Source organism: Symphalangus syndactylus, chromosome X, assembly GCF_028878055.3.
Source record: "Symphalangus syndactylus isolate Jambi chromosome X, NHGRI_mSymSyn1-v2.1_pri, whole genome shotgun sequence".
In the NCBI taxonomy this organism is placed as follows: domain Eukaryota; kingdom Metazoa; phylum Chordata; class Mammalia; order Primates; family Hylobatidae; genus Symphalangus; species Symphalangus syndactylus.
In genome coordinates, this window is record NC_072447.2 from 111,974,414 (window position 1) to 111,995,657 (window position 21,244).

The 21,244-nt window shown below is 39.8% G+C and overlaps 1 protein-coding gene across 3 annotated transcripts in view; it reads left to right on the top strand.

Annotated features, from left to right (window-relative positions):
- Positions 1–21,244, top strand: part of VSIG1 (V-set and immunoglobulin domain containing 1) — a 33,864-nt gene that overhangs the window by 5,155 nt on the left and 7,465 nt on the right. The window contains exons 2-4 of one of the 3 annotated variants that reach the window (XM_055267979.2): positions 7,716–7,879; positions 11,065–11,172; positions 16,573–16,771. In XM_055267979.2, the coding sequence (XP_055123954.1) occupies positions 7,716–7,879; positions 11,065–11,172; positions 16,573–16,771 (471 nt within the window). Of the gene's footprint in view, positions 1–7,715; positions 7,880–11,064; positions 11,173–14,260; positions 14,423–16,572; positions 16,772–21,244 lie in introns of those variants that run through there. The other 2 variants (XM_055267980.2, XM_055267978.1) reach the window with 2 other exon arrangements.

A 21,244-nucleotide genomic window follows, 5' to 3' on the forward strand; every position in this document is an offset into this window, starting at 1 on the left:
CTCTCATAATTTCTGTATCCTCATCCCTTCACCCTCAACCGTCCAACACCCTCTGTGACCCTGCAGGCACCTAGGACAGCATAGAGAGCATCTCTTGAACTTGACTTTCTCTTCCAGTGCTTGCCTGCCAATCCTGTGTCCCATCCTGGAGAACTTTTATAGTCTTTGACATTGCAATGGATAGTAACCAGTTAATAAGATGAGCCAGTGACTGTATAGTGCTCCCCAAAGTGCCATCACCTAAAATAGCCCTTTGGAAAGTGTTCATATAGAACTGAGAATTTTAGTGTAGTGGCAGGCTGGATTTGGGTAGGGAGCCCTTCGGTGGTCCTCCAGATCCTATGGGGAGCTTAATTACTTCACCTTTCTGTAAGGCCAACAGTTCTCAAAATTTGTGGTCTCAGGACAATTTTACACTCTTAAAAATTGAGGGAGATTTCTGGTCTGGGCATGTAGTACAGACCTGTTTTTCATTGTTCCTCCCTGCTAAGCACAAGTATAAACCCTGGAAATAATGCAAGAGACAACCAGGAAAAAACTCTGGAAGGTTGTAAGAAGAAGGCAAACTGGTTTGAGACCCAGGGAAAAACAAAGAGCAAGGGTATCCTATGTTTCCCACCCAGCAGAAGAAAGAAACCTAGTTCTGGCCATTCCTGATACCCAACTGAACAACAGAGGGCAGCCCAGGTAAGCTTATTCCTCCCTCAGAGTCCCTCTGACAACATCAGGTAGGCCCAACACCACAGTTAAGGGGGGATCTTCAGAAACCCCACCAACAATAGTGGACAAAAGAAGCATTCACCTTCTCCCTGGGCCTGAGATGCCCCACTTTCAGCTAGAGATATCGAGGTGGGAGGGTAGAACAGACACGAGGCATAAAGTGATGGCAAGCGGCCCAGTCTGGGAAGGCTCTGTCTCAGTGGGTGTATGACTGTCCTCCCCTACCCATAGAGACACCAACAGTGCAGGGCGCCAGTAGAAGTGTCCCACCGTACCTACCCCCACTGAGAGACAGCTGGAAGCCTGACCTAGGGAAACCTTTCTGCTCCTTCAGGCGATATGATCTGGGACAAATGTCAGCCTCAGTGATACCCGATAAACCAAACAGAGCAAAATAATACTGAAAATTAAACTGCTGTTAGAACAACAGACCACAAAAGTAAGCCAACACCTGCATGCATGTGAAGCATAAATAATGTGACTGACTGCAAAAATAAAAAATGTAAATAGGAGTTTCCTAACATAGTGGACAAAATGTTCAATCAAAAATCATCTGTCATACCAAGAATCAAGTAAATCACAACTCGACTGAGAAAAGGCAACTACTGCCAACATTAAGATGAATCGGATGTTGGAATTATCTGACAAGGATTTCAAAGTAGCCATCATAAAAATGCTTCAACAATCAATTAACATTATCTTAAAACAAGTAAAAAAAAAAAAAAGGAAACTTGCAGAAAAGAAAAAGAAGTTATAAAAATATAAGAAAGAAGGAAATTCTGTCATTTGCTACAGCATGAATGAACCTGGGGGACATTTTGCTAAGTGAAGCAAGCCAGACACAGAAAGACAAACACCACATAATCTCACTTATATGTGAGATCTAAAGGAGTTGAACTCAGAGTTAGAGTAGAATGGTTACCAGGGACTGTGGCTTGGAGGGAGTGGGAAATGGGGAGAATTTGACCAAAGGGTACAAAGTTCCAGTTAGAGAAGAGGAGTAAGTTTTTAAGACCTATTTTGCAGCATGCTCACCATAGTTGATAATAATGTATTGTGCATTTCAAAACTGCTAAAAGCATAAGATTTTAGTCTACACATGGGATACAGTATACACTGTTTGGGTAATGGGGGCACCAAAATCTCAGAAATCACTGCTAATGAACTTATCCACGTAACCAAACACCACCTGTTCTCCAAAAACCTATTCAAAAAAATAATAGATTTTAAATATTCTTGCTACGAAAAAAACAAAACGAAACAAAAGATAAGTAGGCCAGATGTGGTGGCTCATGCCTGTAATCCCGCCACTTTGGGAGGCCGAGGCAGGTGGATCACTTGAGCTCAGGAGTTCGAGAACAGCCTGGGCCATGTGGTGAAACCCCATTTCTACCAAAAATACACACACAAACACACACAAAATTAGCCGGGCATGGTAGCATGTGCCTGTGGTCCTAGCTACTCGGGATGCTGAGATGGGAGAATTGCTTAAGCCTGGGAGGCAGAGGTTGCAGTGAGCCGAGATCACACTACTGCACTCCAACCTGGGTGACAGAGTGAGACCCTGTCTGAAAACAAAACAAAACAAAACAAAACAAAAAACAAAAAAAGGATAAATATGTGAGGTGATGGATATGTTAATTAGCTTGATGTAATTATTCCACAGTGTATGCATATATTAAAATATCACATTGTACCCCATAAATATATGCAATAATTATTTGTTAATTAAAATAAAAATTAAGTTAAAAACAAGAATTTTAAAAATACATACTTCGCAATTGTCTACTATTTTTCTAAAGACCCTTATAATCTATAGGTTCTTTCTCAGTTTTCTTTTTTTCCCCCTTGGAATTAGTTTTTGAATAAAACTGGCTTGTTTGTCCCCTCCTCCCCAAAGAATATAAATTATAGAACTGTAAAATAAAATACCAAAAATGAAAAACTTGCTGATGGACTCAATAGAAGAGCAGAGATGACAGAAAATAGAATCCATATCTGGTGAAACTATCCTTCAGGAATTAAGGGGAAATAATTAAATTCTCAGTTGAAGGAAAACAAAAAGATTTGTTGCTAGCAGACATACTGTTAAAAAATAGCTAAAGGGATTTCTTCATACAGAAAATAAATGATAAAATGATAAAGAGCAATCAGGAAGGATGAAAGGACAACAGAAAGAGCAGAAATGTAAGTACATAAAGTAGACTATCTTTTAACTCATGAGTTCTATAAATCATATTTGATAATTGAAACAAAATTATAACACCATTTTATACTCTAGACAATGATATTTAGCAGTGGGGAAGGTAAAGGAACCTAAATGGAAGTGAGGTTTATACACTACAATCAAAGTGGTAAAATATTGATATGAGTAGACTGTTATGACTCACATATGAATGTTGAATACCCAGAGAAACCACTGGGAAAACTCTACAAAGATATATATTTTAAAACACTATGAATAAGTCAAGATGGAATCATAAAAAATGCTCAAGTAACTGTCAGAAAAGCAAGAAAAGGAAAACAGAAGAACAAGAACTAAAGGGAACAAACAAAAAACAAATAATAAAATAGCAAACCAGAATAATATACCAATAATTACATTAAATAATTATATTGTATGTGAATACAACTACAGTAGTCCCCTTTTATCTGTGGTTTTAATTTCTGAGGTTTCAGTTACCCATAGTACAGTACAATAAGATATTTTGTGAGAAAGAGTGTGAGTGTGTGAACACAATCACATAATTTTTACTACAGTACATTGGTATAATTGTTCTATTTGTTAGTAGTTATCATTGTTAATTTCTTACTGTGCCTAATTTGTAAATTAAACTTTATCATAGGTTTGTGTGTATAGGGAAAAAAAACATAGTATACATAGGGTTCAGTACTATCCATGGTTTCAGGCATCCACTGGGGGTCTTGGAATGTATCTCCCTGGAATAAGGGGGAACTACTCTATATGCTACTCACAAGAAACTCACATTAAATTTGATGACATAGGAAGATGGCAAGTAAAAATATACAAAAAGACATACCACATAAGTATTAATTTTTCAAAAATCTGGAGAAGATTCATTAATATCTGATAAAGTAGTCTTCAGAGCAAAGAAAGTTAGAAGAGAGACATTACCTAATGATAAATAGATCAACCCAGCAGGAGGATACAATGATCCTTAATGGGTACACACCAAACAACTAAGTCTCAAAATTCATGAACAAAAACTGATCAAGCTAAAAGAAGAAAGAGACAAATCCACAATTATAGTTGGGAACTTCAATACCCCTTCTCAGAAACTGATAAATCTACTAGACAGAACATCAGTAAATATAGAGAAGATCTGAAAAAGACAATCAATTAACAGGATCTAATTGAATATTTTTACGATTTTATATTGGTTTATCCATAGTGGTTTTAAATTATATCTCTTTGTATAGAACACTCCACCCAACAACAGCAGAACACACTTTTTTTTTGGCACCTACAGAACATTCACCAAGATAGATAATGTGCTTGGCCGTAAAACAAACCTAAACAAATTTAAAATAATTGAAATCATACAGAGTATATTCTCTGACCACAATGCAATGAAACTAGAAATCTGTAGCAGAAAAGTATCTAAACACGTGGAAATTAAACAACACTCTTCTAAATAATCCGTGGATCAGAGAGGAAATCTCAAAAAGAATTTTTTAAAAATACATAGAACTGAATGCAAATGAAACACAACATATTGAAATATGTACCATGTAGCTAAAGCAATTCTGAGAGAGAAATTTCTAACACTAAATGTTTACATTGGAAATAAAGAAAGGTCTTAAGTCAATAACCTAAATTTCTACATCAAGAATCTAGAAAAGAAGACCAAAATAAACCCAAAGCAAGCAGAAGGAAGGGAATAATAAAGAGCTGAAATCAATGAATTTGAAATAGAAAAACTATAGGGAAAAATTAATAACACAAAAATTTGCTTTTTGAAAAAAAAATCAATAAAACTGACAAACTTCTAGCAAGACTAATAAAAAGAGTTAAGACCCAAATCACTAATATCAGAAATGAAATATGGAATATCACTATAGATCCTGCAGTCATTAAAAATATAATGAGAGAATATTATGAACAACTATACATTCATATATTTGACAACTTAGAAAAAAAATTGGCCAATTTATCCAAAGCAGCAAACTACTATAACTCACCCAATATGAAATAGATAATCTGAATAGCTCTATAACCATTAAAGAAATTGAATTCATAATTGTAAAAGCTCCTACAAAAGAAATCTCCAGGCCTAGATAGCTTCAGCAAATAATTCTAGCAAACATTTAAAGAATTATTAAGATCAGTTTTACACATTCTCTTCCAAAAAATAGAAGAGGAGGAAACACTTGCAGCTCATTTTATGAGGCCAGTATTATCCTGATACCAAAACCAGACAAAAACAGTACAAAAATAGAAAACTACAGGCCAATATCTCTTTCATGAACTTTGACACAAAAATCCTTAGCAAAACACTAGCAAATTGAATCCAACAATGTATGAAAAGAATTATACACCATGACCAAATGGGATTTATTTCAGGTTTGTAAGGCTGGTTCAACATTCAAAAAGCATTCAGTGTAATCCACCATATCAACAGGCTAAAGAAAAAAAATATGATCATATCAACTGATGCAGATAAAGCATTTGACGAAATCTGATACCCATTCATCATTAAAACTCAGCAAGTTAGGAATAGAGGGTGTATTTGTTTCCCAGAACAGCTGTAACAAATTGCCACAAATGGGGTGGCTTAAAGCAAGAGAAATTAATTCTCTCACAGTTCTGGAGGCCAAATGTTTTAAATCAAACTATTGGTTTCTTCTGAGGTCTCTGAAGGAGAATCTGTGCCATAAGTCTCTCTTAGATGGCTGCTGGCAATTCTCGGTATTCTTTGGCTTGTAGATGCATCATTCCAATCTCTGCTTCCGTCTTCACAGAGCCTTTCCCTTTGTGAGTCTCTGTGTTAAGCCTCCCTCTCCATTTTCTTATAAGGACAACAGTCATTGAATTTAGGGTCCGCTCTAAATCAGTGATTATCTCATCTCAGGATCCTTAACTACATCTGCAAAAACCCTATTTCTAAATAAGGTCACATTCACAGATCCTAGAGGTTAGAAATTAAACTTATCTTTTTGGGGGACACAATTTAACTCCCTACAGAGGAGAATTGCCTCAACTTGATAAAAACACCTACAAGTAACCTGCAGCCAACATTATACTTCATGGTGAAAGACTGAACTCTTTTGCCCTATGATTGGAAACAACGCAAGGGTATCCACTCTCATCTCTCTTATTCAACATAGTACTGGAAGTTGTAGCCACTGCAATTAGGCAATAAAAATAAATAGAAGGCCTACAAATTGGAAATGAAGAAATAAAACTCTCTATCCCCAAAAGACTTGCATCTAGATTATATAGAGAACCCTCAAAACTCAATCATTAAAAAACTAAACAATCCAATTAGAAAATGAGCAAAGGGTATAAACAGATATTTTGCTGAAGATGTACAAATGGCAAATAATCCCATTAAAAGATATTTAGCATCATTATCTATTTGAGAAACGCAAATTAAAACCATGATGATTATATTACTTCATACCTGCCAGAATGGCTAAAGTAGAAAACAGTGACAACACCAAATGCTGGTAAGGATGCAGGACAACTGAATCCTTTTTTTTGGTGTGGGAGGTGGGGGGCGGGGGAATGTATAAAGGTACAGTCATTCTGGAAAACAGCCTGGCTGGTTTTTAAAAAGAAAATAAAATATGCAACTGGCATATGATCCAGCAATTGCACTGTTGGGCATTTGTGCCAGAGAAATAAAAATTTATGTTCATGCAAAATCTGTACCTGAATGTTCACTGGAGTTTTATCCAATACCCAAAAACTAGAAACAGCCCAGATGTCCTTAAATGGATGAATGGTTAAACAAACTGTATTACATATATATCATCGGGTACTACAAATCAATAAAAAACAACAAACTACTGATACACACAACAACTTGGGTGAAATTTTAGATAATTATGCTGAGTAAAAAGAGTCATCAATTCCAAAAGGTTACCATGATTCCTTGTATATAACATTTATGAAATGACAGAATTTTAGAAATGAAAGACAGATTAGTGGTTGTCCATGGTTAGGACAGGAATAGGTGCAGGATGGAGGTGAGTGTGATTATAAAAATGTCAACATGAGAGGTTTTCGTGGTGATGGAACTGTTCGATATCTTGACTGTGGTGGTGAATACACAAATCTACACATGATAAAATATAGAATTAAATGTGCATGTGCACACACACAGCAGTATATGTAAAACTGGAGAAATATGAATAAGGTCGATAGGTTTTATCAATGTCAGTATCCTGGTTGTGATATTATACCATCATCTTGCAAAATGCTACCATTGCTGGGAACTGGGTAAAGTGTACATGAGATCTGTCTTATTTCCTAGAACGGCATGTGAATCTACAAATATATAAATAAAAATTTCAATTAAAAATTATTGAGGACCCCAAAAAGAAACTGATATGTTTTGCCTGAGATTTACCTGATTTTAAAACTATAAGTCCCACATTCAAGGAATTCCCATGGTACTGGGAAAACTGGGTCAGTTGTTCTCTATACTCCCAGACAGTTTTGGGTCCCTGGACAAGACTTTAAAAACCTGTGTAAGGCCACCCTTAACACAGAAGAAATTCTCAGTTCAGTGTTATTACCACACCATCATCTAGAATTTGAGTATCTTCATATGATAATTTGTTAGAAACTCCCCTCCCACTACCCCAGTGAGCCCCAAGAAAACTCAGCTTTCTTGTACGGTTTATTCTACCTTCTTCCCCTCACCTTGGTTTCCTCAAATAAGATGTCTTTGTAAGTGTTCTGTGATGAAACAGTGTTATCAGAATGTGAGTATGTACTATTGATTTTTTTATGATTATCTTTTCAGGTCAGGTTAGTGTGGTGCAAGTGACCATCCCAGACGGTTTCGTGAACGTGACTGTTGGATCTAATGTCACTCTCATCTGCATCTACACCACCACTGTGGCCTCCCGAGAACAGCTTTCCATCCAGTGGTCTTTCTTCCATAAGAAGGAGATGGAGCCAATTTCTGTAAGGACACTTTTTCCTAAACTCTTCCCCTTTTGTAGTTCTGACTGAAAACTGTTGGGGTAGAAAAAATGTGAAATGTGAAAGAATGGCATGCCAGTGACAGTAGTGGCAGGAGTCTCAGATACAAAAAGTTTGAAGACAGCTGTATAGAGAAGATCATCATCTAAGTGACTTGACTCTTGTCCTCTCTTCATATTTAGTTATAACCCATTATCTCAGGTCTGTGTAGGTCCACATCAAGTGGATCATGTATTTTAGAGAAGACAGAAATGGTTCTTCTCATAGGTGAAACTAACAGTAATTCTGAAAGGGCTCCCCCTCCACCTTTATCTTCCTATTATTTCCAGAAGAAACTAGTTCAAATGCAAGTCCTGATTGATCTGCAGATCTCTGCCAAATTTAATATCTAGGATTTGGCTGCCAAGTGAACTAGCTCACTGTGCTAGACTGAGGCCTGACAGAATGAGACTCTTCAGATGGGTGAAGAAGGGCCATAGTAGTGATGAACCCTGCTTAGTTCATCAAGAACAGCATGAGGATAGAGGACAGGGGATGGAGTGGGTAGGCATAGGGTCAGGGGGAAGAGGTTGCCAGAAAAGGATGGGTTGAAAGTCAAGGGAGGAGAATGATTTCACATGCAAGCTGCCTATTCCCAGGTTTCCTTCATCAGGCCTTGAGGGAAATTCCTTCTTTAGCCCAAAGATTCAAATTGTATACTCAAAGGCGTGTGTGTGTGTGTTTGTGTGTTCATGCACATGTTTATGTCAGCACATATGCCATGCATGCCTACACATATCCCTTGATGGAAAAGGTCTGTAGCTTCCATCAGGTTCTCAAAAGGCTGCATGACCCAAAGCAGAGTTTAGAGAAGAGACAAGTCAGTGTGGTTTGGAATAGTTGGATGCAGCTGAATTGGGCCTTGAAGGAAAGGAAAGGTTTTGATTAGTAGAAAGATAGAGGGAGAGCAAGTTGAGGAGGCTGGGGGAGGCTTAGGGACAGGGGTGGAGAAGAAGGAAGGCATTAGTTTAGAGGAGCCACACGTTGGCCAGTGTCACTTCAGCCATCACTAGTCCTTCGGAAGTGCTGAGTCCTCTGTTTACAAATCCTGAGCATTTGTTTAGCAGGAAATGCCATACAGGGGGAGATTCCATCAATGCCACTCTCTAGTCCAAGTTAAACAATTTTGCTCGATACTGGTTACCTTGGAGAAGTGTCTGAATCACTCTGTACCTCTCTTTAAAATATGGTAGATCAGCAATACCCATGGGGAATCAACTGACATAATGCATGTGAAAAATATAAAGCCCTATAAGTTTTATCCCTTGTAAACACTATTGTGATTATCATCTTCCACAGCAGCACCACCACCAACAGTGCTTCTACCAGTTTCCATCACCCAGAATGTCCAGACCCAAGGCCTTGTATGTAGGAGTCAACTAAGAAATTATTGCCTTCTTTTGCAGGATGCTCTGTTAGATTGTAGATGGCAATAATCACATGACCTTTCTTCCTTTTTGAAATTCAATTTCCAGACTAGTCTTTTCAACACATTCTTTATCTGTAGGCTTGAAATCCTTCTCATTTTGCCAGGTGGGGCTGGATTTAGAGAGACCTTGCCAATGTACTTTGAAATATTTTCTGCTTGATACTCAAATCAAGATGTTCTCAACTGCCTGAAGGATGGGCAAGGCCACAAATTTTTATTTATGCCTCCTCTGACACTGGGATTTACAAGGCCACCTCTTGGTTGAACTGTGTGTCTAGTGAGGAACTGGGAGGGAGCTGCAGAGCCGAAGGATCCTGTGACCAGCAATGAGCTTTTTCGCTTTTTCTATACCAGGAAATGCAAGGGAAGAAGATATGGTGATTGAATTGAGTGTGGCCTGAGCCCAGAACATCTCTTAGAAGCACTTTAAAAAAAAAAAATCTGTTAACAAATATTTATTGAGTAGCTAATTTACTCGCCATTTGCTTCATTCTGCAAAATGTCAGGTACAGGTGGGGCAAGTAATTTAAGATATATACTCTTTTGGAATGTCCACATCAAAGGGGGGCCTCTGCACTGAGGGGCTGGATCAGGCAAAACGTGCTCTCTGATCTTAAAGCTACATGATATCTGTGTTACGCCTGTGCCTTAGCTGCATAGAAGACAAGCTTTTGTGTTTGTATTGCTCCCACAGCTTGGGAGCAATAAAAACTATCCCCCTAAAGGCAAATTTTATCCTCCTTCTATTTTCCTGTCTTTCTTTAGCTTACCCTAGCCAGATTCCCATTACAACCATCTTTAGCTCTCTACTTCTAAAGAACTGGAGTCCTTCCCCTGACTCCCCATATCCTGCTGGCGTGGGCTTCTCACTGCTTTACCAGATGAGTAGTTTTGAAGTCCTAGTGGAGACCTCCTGATGAATGTCAGTTCTTCTTGCTCTGCCACTTATTTATTGACTGCGTGATCTTAGACAAGTCGTTTGACCTTTCAGTTTCCAATCTTTAAAATGGGGCTACTTACCTATCTCATAGGTTTAATATGAAGATTAAATGGGATGATTCTTGTGAAGCACTACGAAGCCTTCTACCCAGTAAGCATTCAGTGAATGCGAGCTCTTATTATTGGCATCATCACTTACAAAATGGCGATTTTGCAAAATCCCTGTTCCCTCCATACCCCTGGTGATCTAGAGGGACTGACTCATGGGCACTAGGGAGCCTAGCTCAAGAAGATACACTTGAACAGGGACAGAGCTCTTCAGCGCCATCCTAGCCCAAGATCAGCTTCGAGTTCCACTGCTCACCAGGTCACTGTGGCTAAAGGGAGGGCCCAGGCCCTTTCTCTACCTGCTTCTTATCCCTGAACTGACAGCCTGCTCAACCAAGAGGTTGCAGACATCCTGTGTTGAGGTGGTATTTTTCAAAATGGGATTTGGCCTCCATTTCAAGACTGTTTCCTCTTTGAAAACATTCAAAATTCTGTGGAGCATGTTGTATGTTAATCTAGGGATTGCTGGTGGAACATTTATGGGAGGATAAAAAGGCTGCTGCACTATTGGACAATTATGTGATTTATGGGACTAAGATGTTGCCAGACATCAGTGGTCACACTGAGAGATTCAGGTCAACTCCTGGGTTGATGTGGCAGTATACTGTATAGCATTCAGCTCTCAGATCCACCCATTTCTGCTCAAACACAGCACAGCTCGTGCCTCAGTACTGAGGGTATGGAGGAAAAGGCAGTCAGTCAGTGTCTAAAAATGACGCATGCAAGAGACGCTCGGGGAAGATGTAGCTGGACCTCTCAGGTAAGAACACTTATTGGTGTACTACTGGACTTCTTCATTGTTTGGAGACTCCAGGGCACTGGCACCAGCTTTAGGAATGGGATGGGAGGGTCTGACTTTGGTAACGATCAAGATCAGCACAAGCCCCTGACAAAACTGGGACAGTCTTGAGTTTACCTTCTCACATCCATGTCTGGAGTTCTTCTGCCTCTTCCTAAAGGCTCAGGACCCTATTGCTGCCCTGATCAGGGCAGTGGCCAGCTCTTTTCATAGTCCCTTCTTCACTTTCCTGAAATCATTGTGTTAGATTAGCAATTGACTCTGAGGCCTGGTATTCCTCAATATCCAGGGGCTGATGTTATCTCTTACTGACTATCCCCTTTGGCGAATAGAGACTGAAGTATCCCACAGGTCTTCCCACCAAGAAGGCCAGGATATTCATTAGCATGGTGCTTCTCTCAGAGAAACATTCCTCTCAGAAAATATGAGCAGCTTTAGACAGTCAGTCCCTCAGCAGGGAATCTCAGCTGAAACTCTAGGCCAGGTATGGGCAGGCTAACATGGAAATTTGGGGTGGTCTGGTGCCTTTCTGGTCACACAGATGGCCTCATCTTCCATCCAGCCTGTTAATGCTAACACTACAGAGACCTTACCTGTCCCTGAACAGACCATGCATTGACTCTGCTTAGCATGAATCTCTCAGACAATACTTATTCTTCAAGAATGTTCATAGTGAAAAATACCCTTTGCCAGTCTCATAAACAACTTAGACAACTTCTTTCCCGGGACCTAGGGTTCTTATGTTCTCTGGCTTCTCAGGTTTTACAACCTGAAATACACAGGACAGAGCCACACAACAAAGAGTCGTCTGCCCAAAATGCCAGTGTCACCCCTACTGAGAAATACTGCAAGTTCTTCCCTACCCCACCATCAAGTTTATGTATTGTGTCCCATTCACTTTCTGCTAAATCTGACAAATTAATCTCATGGTAAGGTGTTAGGGACTAGTGAAAGCTTATTTTATTCTCTTCTAAAGAATGCATTGAATCAGGGACCTTCCATGCTTTCTTCCAAAAGGAGCAACTCAAATGGCAGATACCCAGGCAAATGGCAGGTTGGTAAGAGAGTTGGTTTGGAAGCAAGAGAGTCTTTCTTTTGGTATCCTATTTCTTCCACATGCCATCCCTGCACCGCAATACAGTCCAAGTAAAATCCTGAGCTTGTGATCTTTGCCACCTTGTACCTGCACACCCCTTCCCTATCCCATGGCTAGCCCCTCGATCAGCAGTACAAGAAAGCAAGAAGCTGGAAAGGAAAGAATGGGTGGTTTGCTGTGGACCTCCATGTCCTCCACCTTCCCAGAAGGAATCTGCAAAAGCAGCTCTGGAAGCTAACTCCAACTCAGATTCAGACAGAAAGCAGACTGAATTCTTTCAACCCTTCTTGTTTATACTCCATGCTTCTAGTTAGAAAGCAGTGTCACTAAGCTGAGGAAAAAGTCTTTTAGGACAAATCTGGTTCCCAGCTGCACGGCCTTGTGTGAATAGGAACTTGGCACAGTAGGAAGGGAAAGGTTGCTCTGCAAAGAACTGAGGGGCCTACAATTGCAGCTGGCAAATATTGAGGGCATCATGTGGTGAACATACTCAGCATGGGAAGCATCATGCCAATAAATAGCAACAATTGGCAGGAGAAAGGTTGGGCTGGAGCAGGGAATGGAATGGTCCCAAAAGGAGAAGGTTGCCTGGGAATCATCTTTCTCATCTTAAGGAGGACTGTGAGTGCCATCTTAATATATTCAGTGGGAATCAGGAGGTCTGAATTCCAGGTCTGACTGTAAATTGTGTGACCTTGGGAAAATGGCTCCCTCTATTGAGGCCTCGGTGTCCTTTTTTGTGTTAGAAAAGGATGAATTCGAGTTTACTAACCGCAGTCCTCTGGGTCAGATTTGGCCAGTGGATGTATTTCAGTCGGCCTGCCCAGTATTTTGTTTGTTTGTTTCAACAGTTTGAATGCCTTGTTTGTGTTGACTTTTCTGTTCCCTGCAGTCCCCATATCTGTTATGAGCTTACCACTACTTACCAGCCCCTCCCAGCCATTTCCCATATTTCCAATATCCATTGGGCTCCTGAAGGCCCCTTAACCTTAGAAACCACAAACCAAACTATCTCACAAAGGTCTTATAATTAATGTGCAATTATGACTCCACCCATCAGCCTCTAGCATCACCCTGGGGGCAGGCAGAGAGGACCTTGGGAGAAAGCAGGGCAGTCTACCACGAACCCAAGCACAAAGTGCAAGTGGGTGAAAAATTAACCAGTGCCCCTTAAGGGAACACTGGGATGGATTTCCCTAAAAAAATCACCTCCTCCCCACCTCCACCCAAAGATGTGGCCCATTGTACATCCAGGGCTTTTTCTGGATCTCCATTGCTTTGATATCTAAATTGATAATATTCTTTCTTTGAAAAGTGTACAAGCCACACAGGATCATGGGCCGGGCTTTGGCCACTGTTCAGCTTTGATTTTTGAAAGAGTTATTCTTTTATGGAAAGTGGAATCAAGTTGTAGTCCTTCCTATATGATTAGATAAGCAATTTCAGGAAAACACTTCTTTCTATTTTTCTTTACAAGGACGGTGTGACTGTGTGGACTTCCCCTTAACAGAAAGCCCCTCCATGTATGTGTCTGGCTGCTGCTGTCTACCCCCAGGTACTTTACTTCTCACAGAGAACTGCGAAGCCAAAGCCTTGGCTTTTTTAGGTCTCCATTGTTAGCCCTCACTACCCCCATTTCTGTCTCTAATACCTTTTAGTGTCAATCGTGAGAGGGCAAAATGTATTAGACTACAGCATGAGGAGCTAGCATATAAGAGGTAGTAAAGGTCTTTTTCATAGGTAAGGTTCCAGGGCCTCATTGCTTATATACTCATTTCACCTTGACTCATGCCCAACTATGGGACTTTTACAGTGGGCATGGACACATGGATACAGTGGACACTTTTACCTCTTTTCATATCCTAATTCTGGCCCAAAACACATAATTTTGGCCTCAAGATCTCTGCAGAAATAAGGTCCTTTTCACCTGGATCCTCTGGGACTTGCTGTGGGCCTCAGGCATGACTGATGCTGTATCTCATTGTGATGTCATCAAGCATCAGTATAAACAGGGCTGATGTTTTACACTGTCCACAGTCTCCTTGGGAGGTGGGGAAGTGGCCAGATGTTGAGGCTGTGAAGGGCACTCTTGATGGACAGCAGGCTGAACTCCAGGTAAGAAACAACAAGACCTCAAACTGTCAGTTAGAAAGTAGATAAGCCCTATGCTGCCTAGTGAAATTGAAAGCCTGATGGCGTGGGTGTCAACTCAAATGAAAGTAATCCTCTGATGTATTGAACCTCCTTCTGTCCCACTTGAATACCTGGAGTTAATCCTGGCTTTCTGGTTTGGAAGTCAAACAAGACCATTCTGGGGCAAGAGTTTGTGATTTCAGTAGGTGTGAATGAATGAATTATAAATGGCTGCATTTATAATGCAGGCAAGAAAGCACGTTGATGTTAGAAAAAATGGGAGAGAAACAAATAGTTTCCTCTGTAAATGTACTCTTTTCCTGGGATTTTTCCCTCAAAATCCAGCTTTCTGCCTTAGTTTTAAAATATATTGACTTTCTGCTTAAGGGAGAATACATCTGAATTCATCTAGACAATATCTTTTGGTTTTCTAATTGCTTTCCCTCTTTTATTGGCCTATTAAGGTAAAGCCCACAGTACAAGGAATTAGGAAAATTGGATTCCAGATCTGTCTCAACCGTCAATTTTGTCTTTTATTTTTTAACCTCTCTGGGCTTTGGTTTCTTCTGTAAAGTGAGGGAAGTGAATTAAATGAACTGTAAGGCCTTCCAGTAGATTTTATGAAAAATTAGTCTCACCAGACTAAGACAATACAATTTATTGAACAATAACAATCACTTGAATAATATACATTTACATGAAACCAACAAAATATGTACATAGAAGGTGTGTATTATGAAGGGACCTCAGGAATTACCTAATCCAGTGATTTCCAAGCTTCAGTCATTCATGTACCATCTACATGATTTTTGTCATATTTGTGTATCATCAGCACTATTTATTATTTAATGTTATTTTCTGTATTGACTTGTTTTCTTAAAATCTTAAAAAACATCTACCTTAATCTACCCTATGCAACAATATTCAGGAAGTCATAGATTTGATGTGCTAGATTTTTCTGTTTCTAATACACATTCAAATTTGTAAGTTTTCATTTATATACTACCTAAAATCAAGTTAAATGCCTATACTTGGTAAATACATATCATACTTTGGAAAACATTACTCTCTTTTCTCATTCAAACGCGGAAAGTAAAGGTTGGAGAGATTAAATAACTTTGTTTCTTATCTAAAACCAGGTTGCCATGGAGGCATGACTAGAGGCCACCTCCCCTAACTATGTCACAGTGAGGGGCAGAGCTGTGACTAACTCAGGCCACCTAACCCCTAAACCAGGACCCTTTCCACCACATCATGCTGCTCCCACAGTTGCCATTATGATCTAAGTATCTATGCTCTTTAATAGAGATGGGACTAGTATCCAGATCTTAAGTTTAATAAGTTATAATAATAATAAATGAGCCCTCGTGGCTTCAGATGGGTCATTTAATCTCTCTGGGTCTGAGATGCCTTATTTGTTTAAATGACAGAAGAATTCCAGTTCTGCCTTCTGCCACATGGGGGGAAAGATGGTAGCTATCATTGGCTGAGCACTTCCGAGGTCCTTTACTAGATTTCTTAGTTTCATCTTCACAACACCACTATAAAGGGATGGGACCAGATGATTTCTAAGATGCTTTTCTGCTTTGCTTCTAATAAACAAAACAAACCCAAGTTAGTCTATCCAAAAGAGTAGGTGTGTCTAAAAGGAGCATTAACATTTGAGCATTTAAGGAAACCAGATACTCTCACTGGGTAAGGTAAATTCAAATTTTAAGAAGTTTATAAAATGGTAAAAAAAAAAAAAAATGATGGTTTTGGTTTCCCATCAGACATTTGTGTTCTACATAATGAGTTTCTCTCAGGTGGATTCATTAAGTGAGGATGTCGATCTCCTAGCCCAAGCTTAGGTGTTGAATCCTGTCAGCTCCAGCTGCCTCCTCCTCTGTAAGATAGGCATACTAATCCCCGCCCTGATGACATCACAGAGCTGCTCTGAGGGCAAAATGCACAGCTGTGAGCAAACTACAGTGCCCCAATGAGTTGAGAAACCTTGGCCACAGGGACCTGTTCCTGGTGGGGGGAAGACGCTGCTTCTTTATCAAAGGTAATGTGTTTAGAAGAAGCTTTCAGGTAGCTTATCCTAGTCCTGGACACTCTCCAGTTCTCATTTCTGTTATTTTTCTGTCTAGATTTACTTTTCTCAAGGTGGACAAGCTGTAGCCATCGGGCAATTTAAAGATCGAATTACAGGGTCCAACGATCCAGGTAATGCATCTATCACTATCTCGCATATGCAGCCAGCGGACAGTGGAATTTACATCTGCGATGTTAACAACCCCCCAGACTTTCTCGGCCAAAACCAAGGCGTCCTCAACGTCAGTGTGTTAGGTATGAGCACTTTTTTCTGCCCTTTCTTTTCTTGGAAAAAGTTAGGACACTGAGTGAGCCAGGACAGTGAGTTATGATGCCAATTAAGTCTCAGTAGGTAAATATACTCCCTAATATTTTCATTATCAGGGAAACAGAGACAAGCCACCAGCCTAACCAATACAGTAACACTGAGAAATCACTCATAAAACACGCAGAACAATTGTGCAAAAGGGCTGCCAAAATGACAGCAGTAGATGACCCAACCTCCAGTGATCCCTGTCTCTGAGGGATGGAATGAGAACAGATGAGACAATCCACTGTCCCACAAAATGATCACCAGCAACTCTTTTAGAGGAAACTTCCATTTACAGCCAGATCTACCTGGGGGAGACAACTGTCAACTTATTATTCCTTTTAAGCTCGACACAATTCCCACCATTAAATTATTCTTTTAAATAAAGACAGGAGAGTCCCTTTTTTAAAATGCTAATGTTATTTGGAAAAAGGACTGAAATTAATCTAGTGTTGAGAATCAACATATTTACATACAAATATTCATTATATGATATTGGGCAAGCCATATCTGCTCTTAAAATGAATTTGGAATCTCATTTGTTCAGTATTTATTGAATTACAGTGATGGAGGTGTTGTTTTTGCCCTTGGGAAGCTCCCAATTTTGGCCATTTCTAGAAGTCCTTCCAATCTCTGTCTGAGAGGACAATGTGGGCTAAGCTTCCATCTGCAGGCTGGGATTGGGAAGTATCGCAGCAAGGGATGAAAGGGCTGCCAATCCTCAACTCTTACAGACAGACCAGTTGAGATGAGCATTTTCCCACTTCTAGGTAGCCCCAAATGGAGCTGATCTAGTCATTGCTCCTCTCAAGCTGTGTGCACACATCACAAGAAAGGAGGAACTACGTCAAATCAGTTACTTAATAATTGAGTAGCTTGGAAAAGCAGCAATTGGTAACAAGGTGCACACCTAAGAGGACTGTTTACAGTTGTCCTGGCTTGCCACTCAGGTAATGCCACAAAGGAACCAGCTGATATTTACTGTGAGGTTTGCCACTGCATCTACCACCTGGGAAAGAGGGAAAGGTACCTAAGAGCTATTTTTTAAGAGTGGGTTAGCTTAATCAATCATATTTTCATCTTACTGAGTTCTGTGCCAGGAATTGGGGTACAGGAACAGACAGAGAAGTATTACTCAAGCACATTCCTGTTCCAGTTTGGAAGACTAGTGTATTGGTCTATTCTTGCATTGCTGTAAAGAAATACCTGAGACTGGGTAATTTATAAATAAAAGAGGTTTAATTGGCTCACGGTTCTGCAGGCTGTACAGGAAGCATAGCAGCTTCTTGGGAAGCCTCAGGAAACTTACAATCACGGCAGAAGGCAAAGGGGAGGCAAGATGTCTCACATGGCTGGAAGAGGAGGAAGGTGAGGGGAAGATGCCACACACTTTTAAACAACCAGGTCTTTATGAGCACTCACTCACTATCACAAAATCAGCACTGAGGGGGAAATCCGACCCCATGATCCAGTCACCTCTCACCAGGCCCTACTTCCAAGATTAGTGATTACAATTTGACATGAGGTTTGGGTGGGGACACAGATCCAAACCATATCAACTAGTTATACACATGGGAACTAAGTGGTGTGCTATAAATGCCAAAGCATCAAACTGGCACTCAGAAGACCTGAGTTTTAGATCTTACTCTGTACTCAGTGACCTTATACAATTCAGTCCACCTTTCTCTGACCATTGTGAGATGAGGTTATAATTTCTGCCCTGTCTTCTTTACAGGTTTGTTATGAACAGTTTTGTTATTTTACCTATAAAATGAAATACTGGAGATCAAAGGGTTTTAAATGTTCAAAAACTGGAGGGATTAGCTAGTGATTTTCTGTTGCTTCCTGGTTCTGGGATGTTCTGACCAGAAACAATCTAAAGAAGCCAAGCCTCTTCATCTCAGAGCTTGGAAATAGCCCTGAGATTAAGTTAGACAAGAAGGTTAATATTCTTAAATTTAAAGCTCAGAGGATCCCAAATCAATTTCCATAAGAAGTTGAGGGTCACTTCCTCTCAGAGGTGTTTTTTCCTATGAGTCTTTGTGTCAGGTAGCTCTGTGTCATGACTTTTCCTTAAGCAGCCAGGATCCAGACAAGGTAAGTGGCAGAAGGGTCTGTGGATTTCCTTGTTTGTTTAGGAACTCTAAAAAATATTGTTTTTATTAATTGGGCAAAGAACAAAGGCCTCCTCCAAATTTAGGCTTTTTGGAAAATTTGAGACTGCTAATTTTCTCTAAAAATTGCAGCGACTATTTGCAATTTTCAAATCTCATTGTATATGAGTGCCAATTTTGCCTGCCCTGACCGAAAGGTGAGGCAAGATGGGGACAGGTGGATAAGAGAGAGGTTAATTGTGGGGAGAGGTGTTGATATTTCCTTAAAGATGACTCTCATAGCAATGTATCTTTCAGATGTTTTCTTACCCAGCAGTGAGCATCAATCTCACGCATTTACGCGTTCATGCATGAATTCATTTAACAAACCCTGAGCACACGTGCCAGTTACTGTGCTAAGCAATGGACATGGGGAGATGTAAAAGATAGGGTCTTAGCTCTCCAAAATTCAGTCTAGTGAAGGAGACAGACGCGTAACATAAAAGCTTTCAGTGGAGGTATGAGAGGAGAGCTATGAGGGCACAGGGGAAAGGGCAAAAAGCTGTATCAGGAATTGGAGAAGGCTTATTGAGGAAAGTGACTTTTGTGCTGAATGTTGAAGGATGTGCAAGAGTGTGTGACGAAGAAGAGGGGCTGAGATGGCAAGGCACAGTTTAGGTGAAGGAAACAGCAATGGGCAAAGAACCAGGTGGTTTGGATGGCCATTCATTTGAGAGCTTTCCATTAGGTATGACAACCTTGGAAAATTAATCCCTGAAAAATACCCAGATCAAGTTTGAATAATTATTTTGTGTGCATTTGGAAGGAGCATCATCTACCTTCCGCAATTTGGCACATAAAAAGAAAATGATTGATTTAGGGAAGGTTTAAGAACCTACTGAAGCACTTTCTTTTTTCTTTTTTTTTTTTTTTTTCTGAGCTGAGCCTTTTCCTCCCACCCCAATTCTATTGAAAGCAATAAAGCTAAATGGTAGATCAATGGCTTTGCCAGTAAAACACCCAGGTTCCACTGGGGACTTTAACTGGATGAAATGTCAGTTCAATCCTGAGTCAGTAGTTTTAGAAAATATATAGGTTTGGGACTTGGTTCAAAGTGATTCACTAAATGTTTTGTTAATAAAAAATAAAAGGAGAAAAATATTCTAAGCCAAAAAAATGCCTATCTGGGTTTGATTCTGGGCTCAAGAAATGAGTGCAAGTCATTCCAGGTTTTTGCCATAATTTAGTTCAAGTCCTGGTGTCCAACTTTGTGATGAAACACCCCCATTTAATTTTCTGTTCAAATTGTTCTATTCTGCTGTAAAGGCTATAAAATAGCCATCTTTTTAAAAAGGCAGTATCTAAATCTAGTGATAGCTGCAATGGACTTCTGGTTAAATAGCTTAGTTTAGGGTAGGCAAATCCAACAAGTTGTTCCTACCTGAGAAAATCATTGGTAAGAAAGAATAAAGAACTAAGTAGAAGGATATTTCTTTTAATTAAAAGACACCTGCTTAAAAGATAGGGCTAGTAAAATGTTTAAGAATTATAGCTATATGCATCTGTCTTCTCGCACCTGTGTACAGATAGTGAGAGTCTAGGATGGCTGAGCTGAGTAGAAGTCAATGGGAAAGTAACTTTAGTAGCAGGAATTAGTCCTGCTGTGGCCAACAGAAATTCCAGGTTAGGCCCTATATATATTATTGTATTTAATATTTGGATCAGCCAGAGGTTAGATAATCTCTTAGTCACGTTTTACAGATGAGTCAACTGAGGTTTGGCTAAGTTAGGTAACTTGCCTACACAGATCCAGGGTAGAGTTACAGAGCCCATATTCTGTGTGGATCCAGAGCTGTGCCCTTAACCACTGCGTCTCAGGTAAGAGCTGTAGGACTGAGTAATATGACACATGTCATGTCTAACTCACCTAAATTAGAGAACCTAAGCTTTGAAGGGTTCTAGAGCAAAATGAAGATAAGCAAGGTGAGTTGGAAAGTACAGAAATTTATATCATTGTCTGTATATAAGATAGGTATGTAAGGTGTATAAGATAGATGTGTAGATATAAAATAAATATCTAAGATAGATAAGAGATATAAGATAGATATGTAGATATGATAGATATATAAATGTATAAGATATATAAGATAGAATAAACCGTGCAAAGTAAGATGAATGAGGAGATTCAGATTCCCAGCTTCCCACAGGACTTCTCCCCTGACGTGTTTTCATAAGCAGCTAAAACTCTATGTCCCAGACTGACCTCATTAGTACCCCTTCCTCCTTGTCACGCCTTCCCCTAAAACCTGTTCCTCCTGCTGTGGT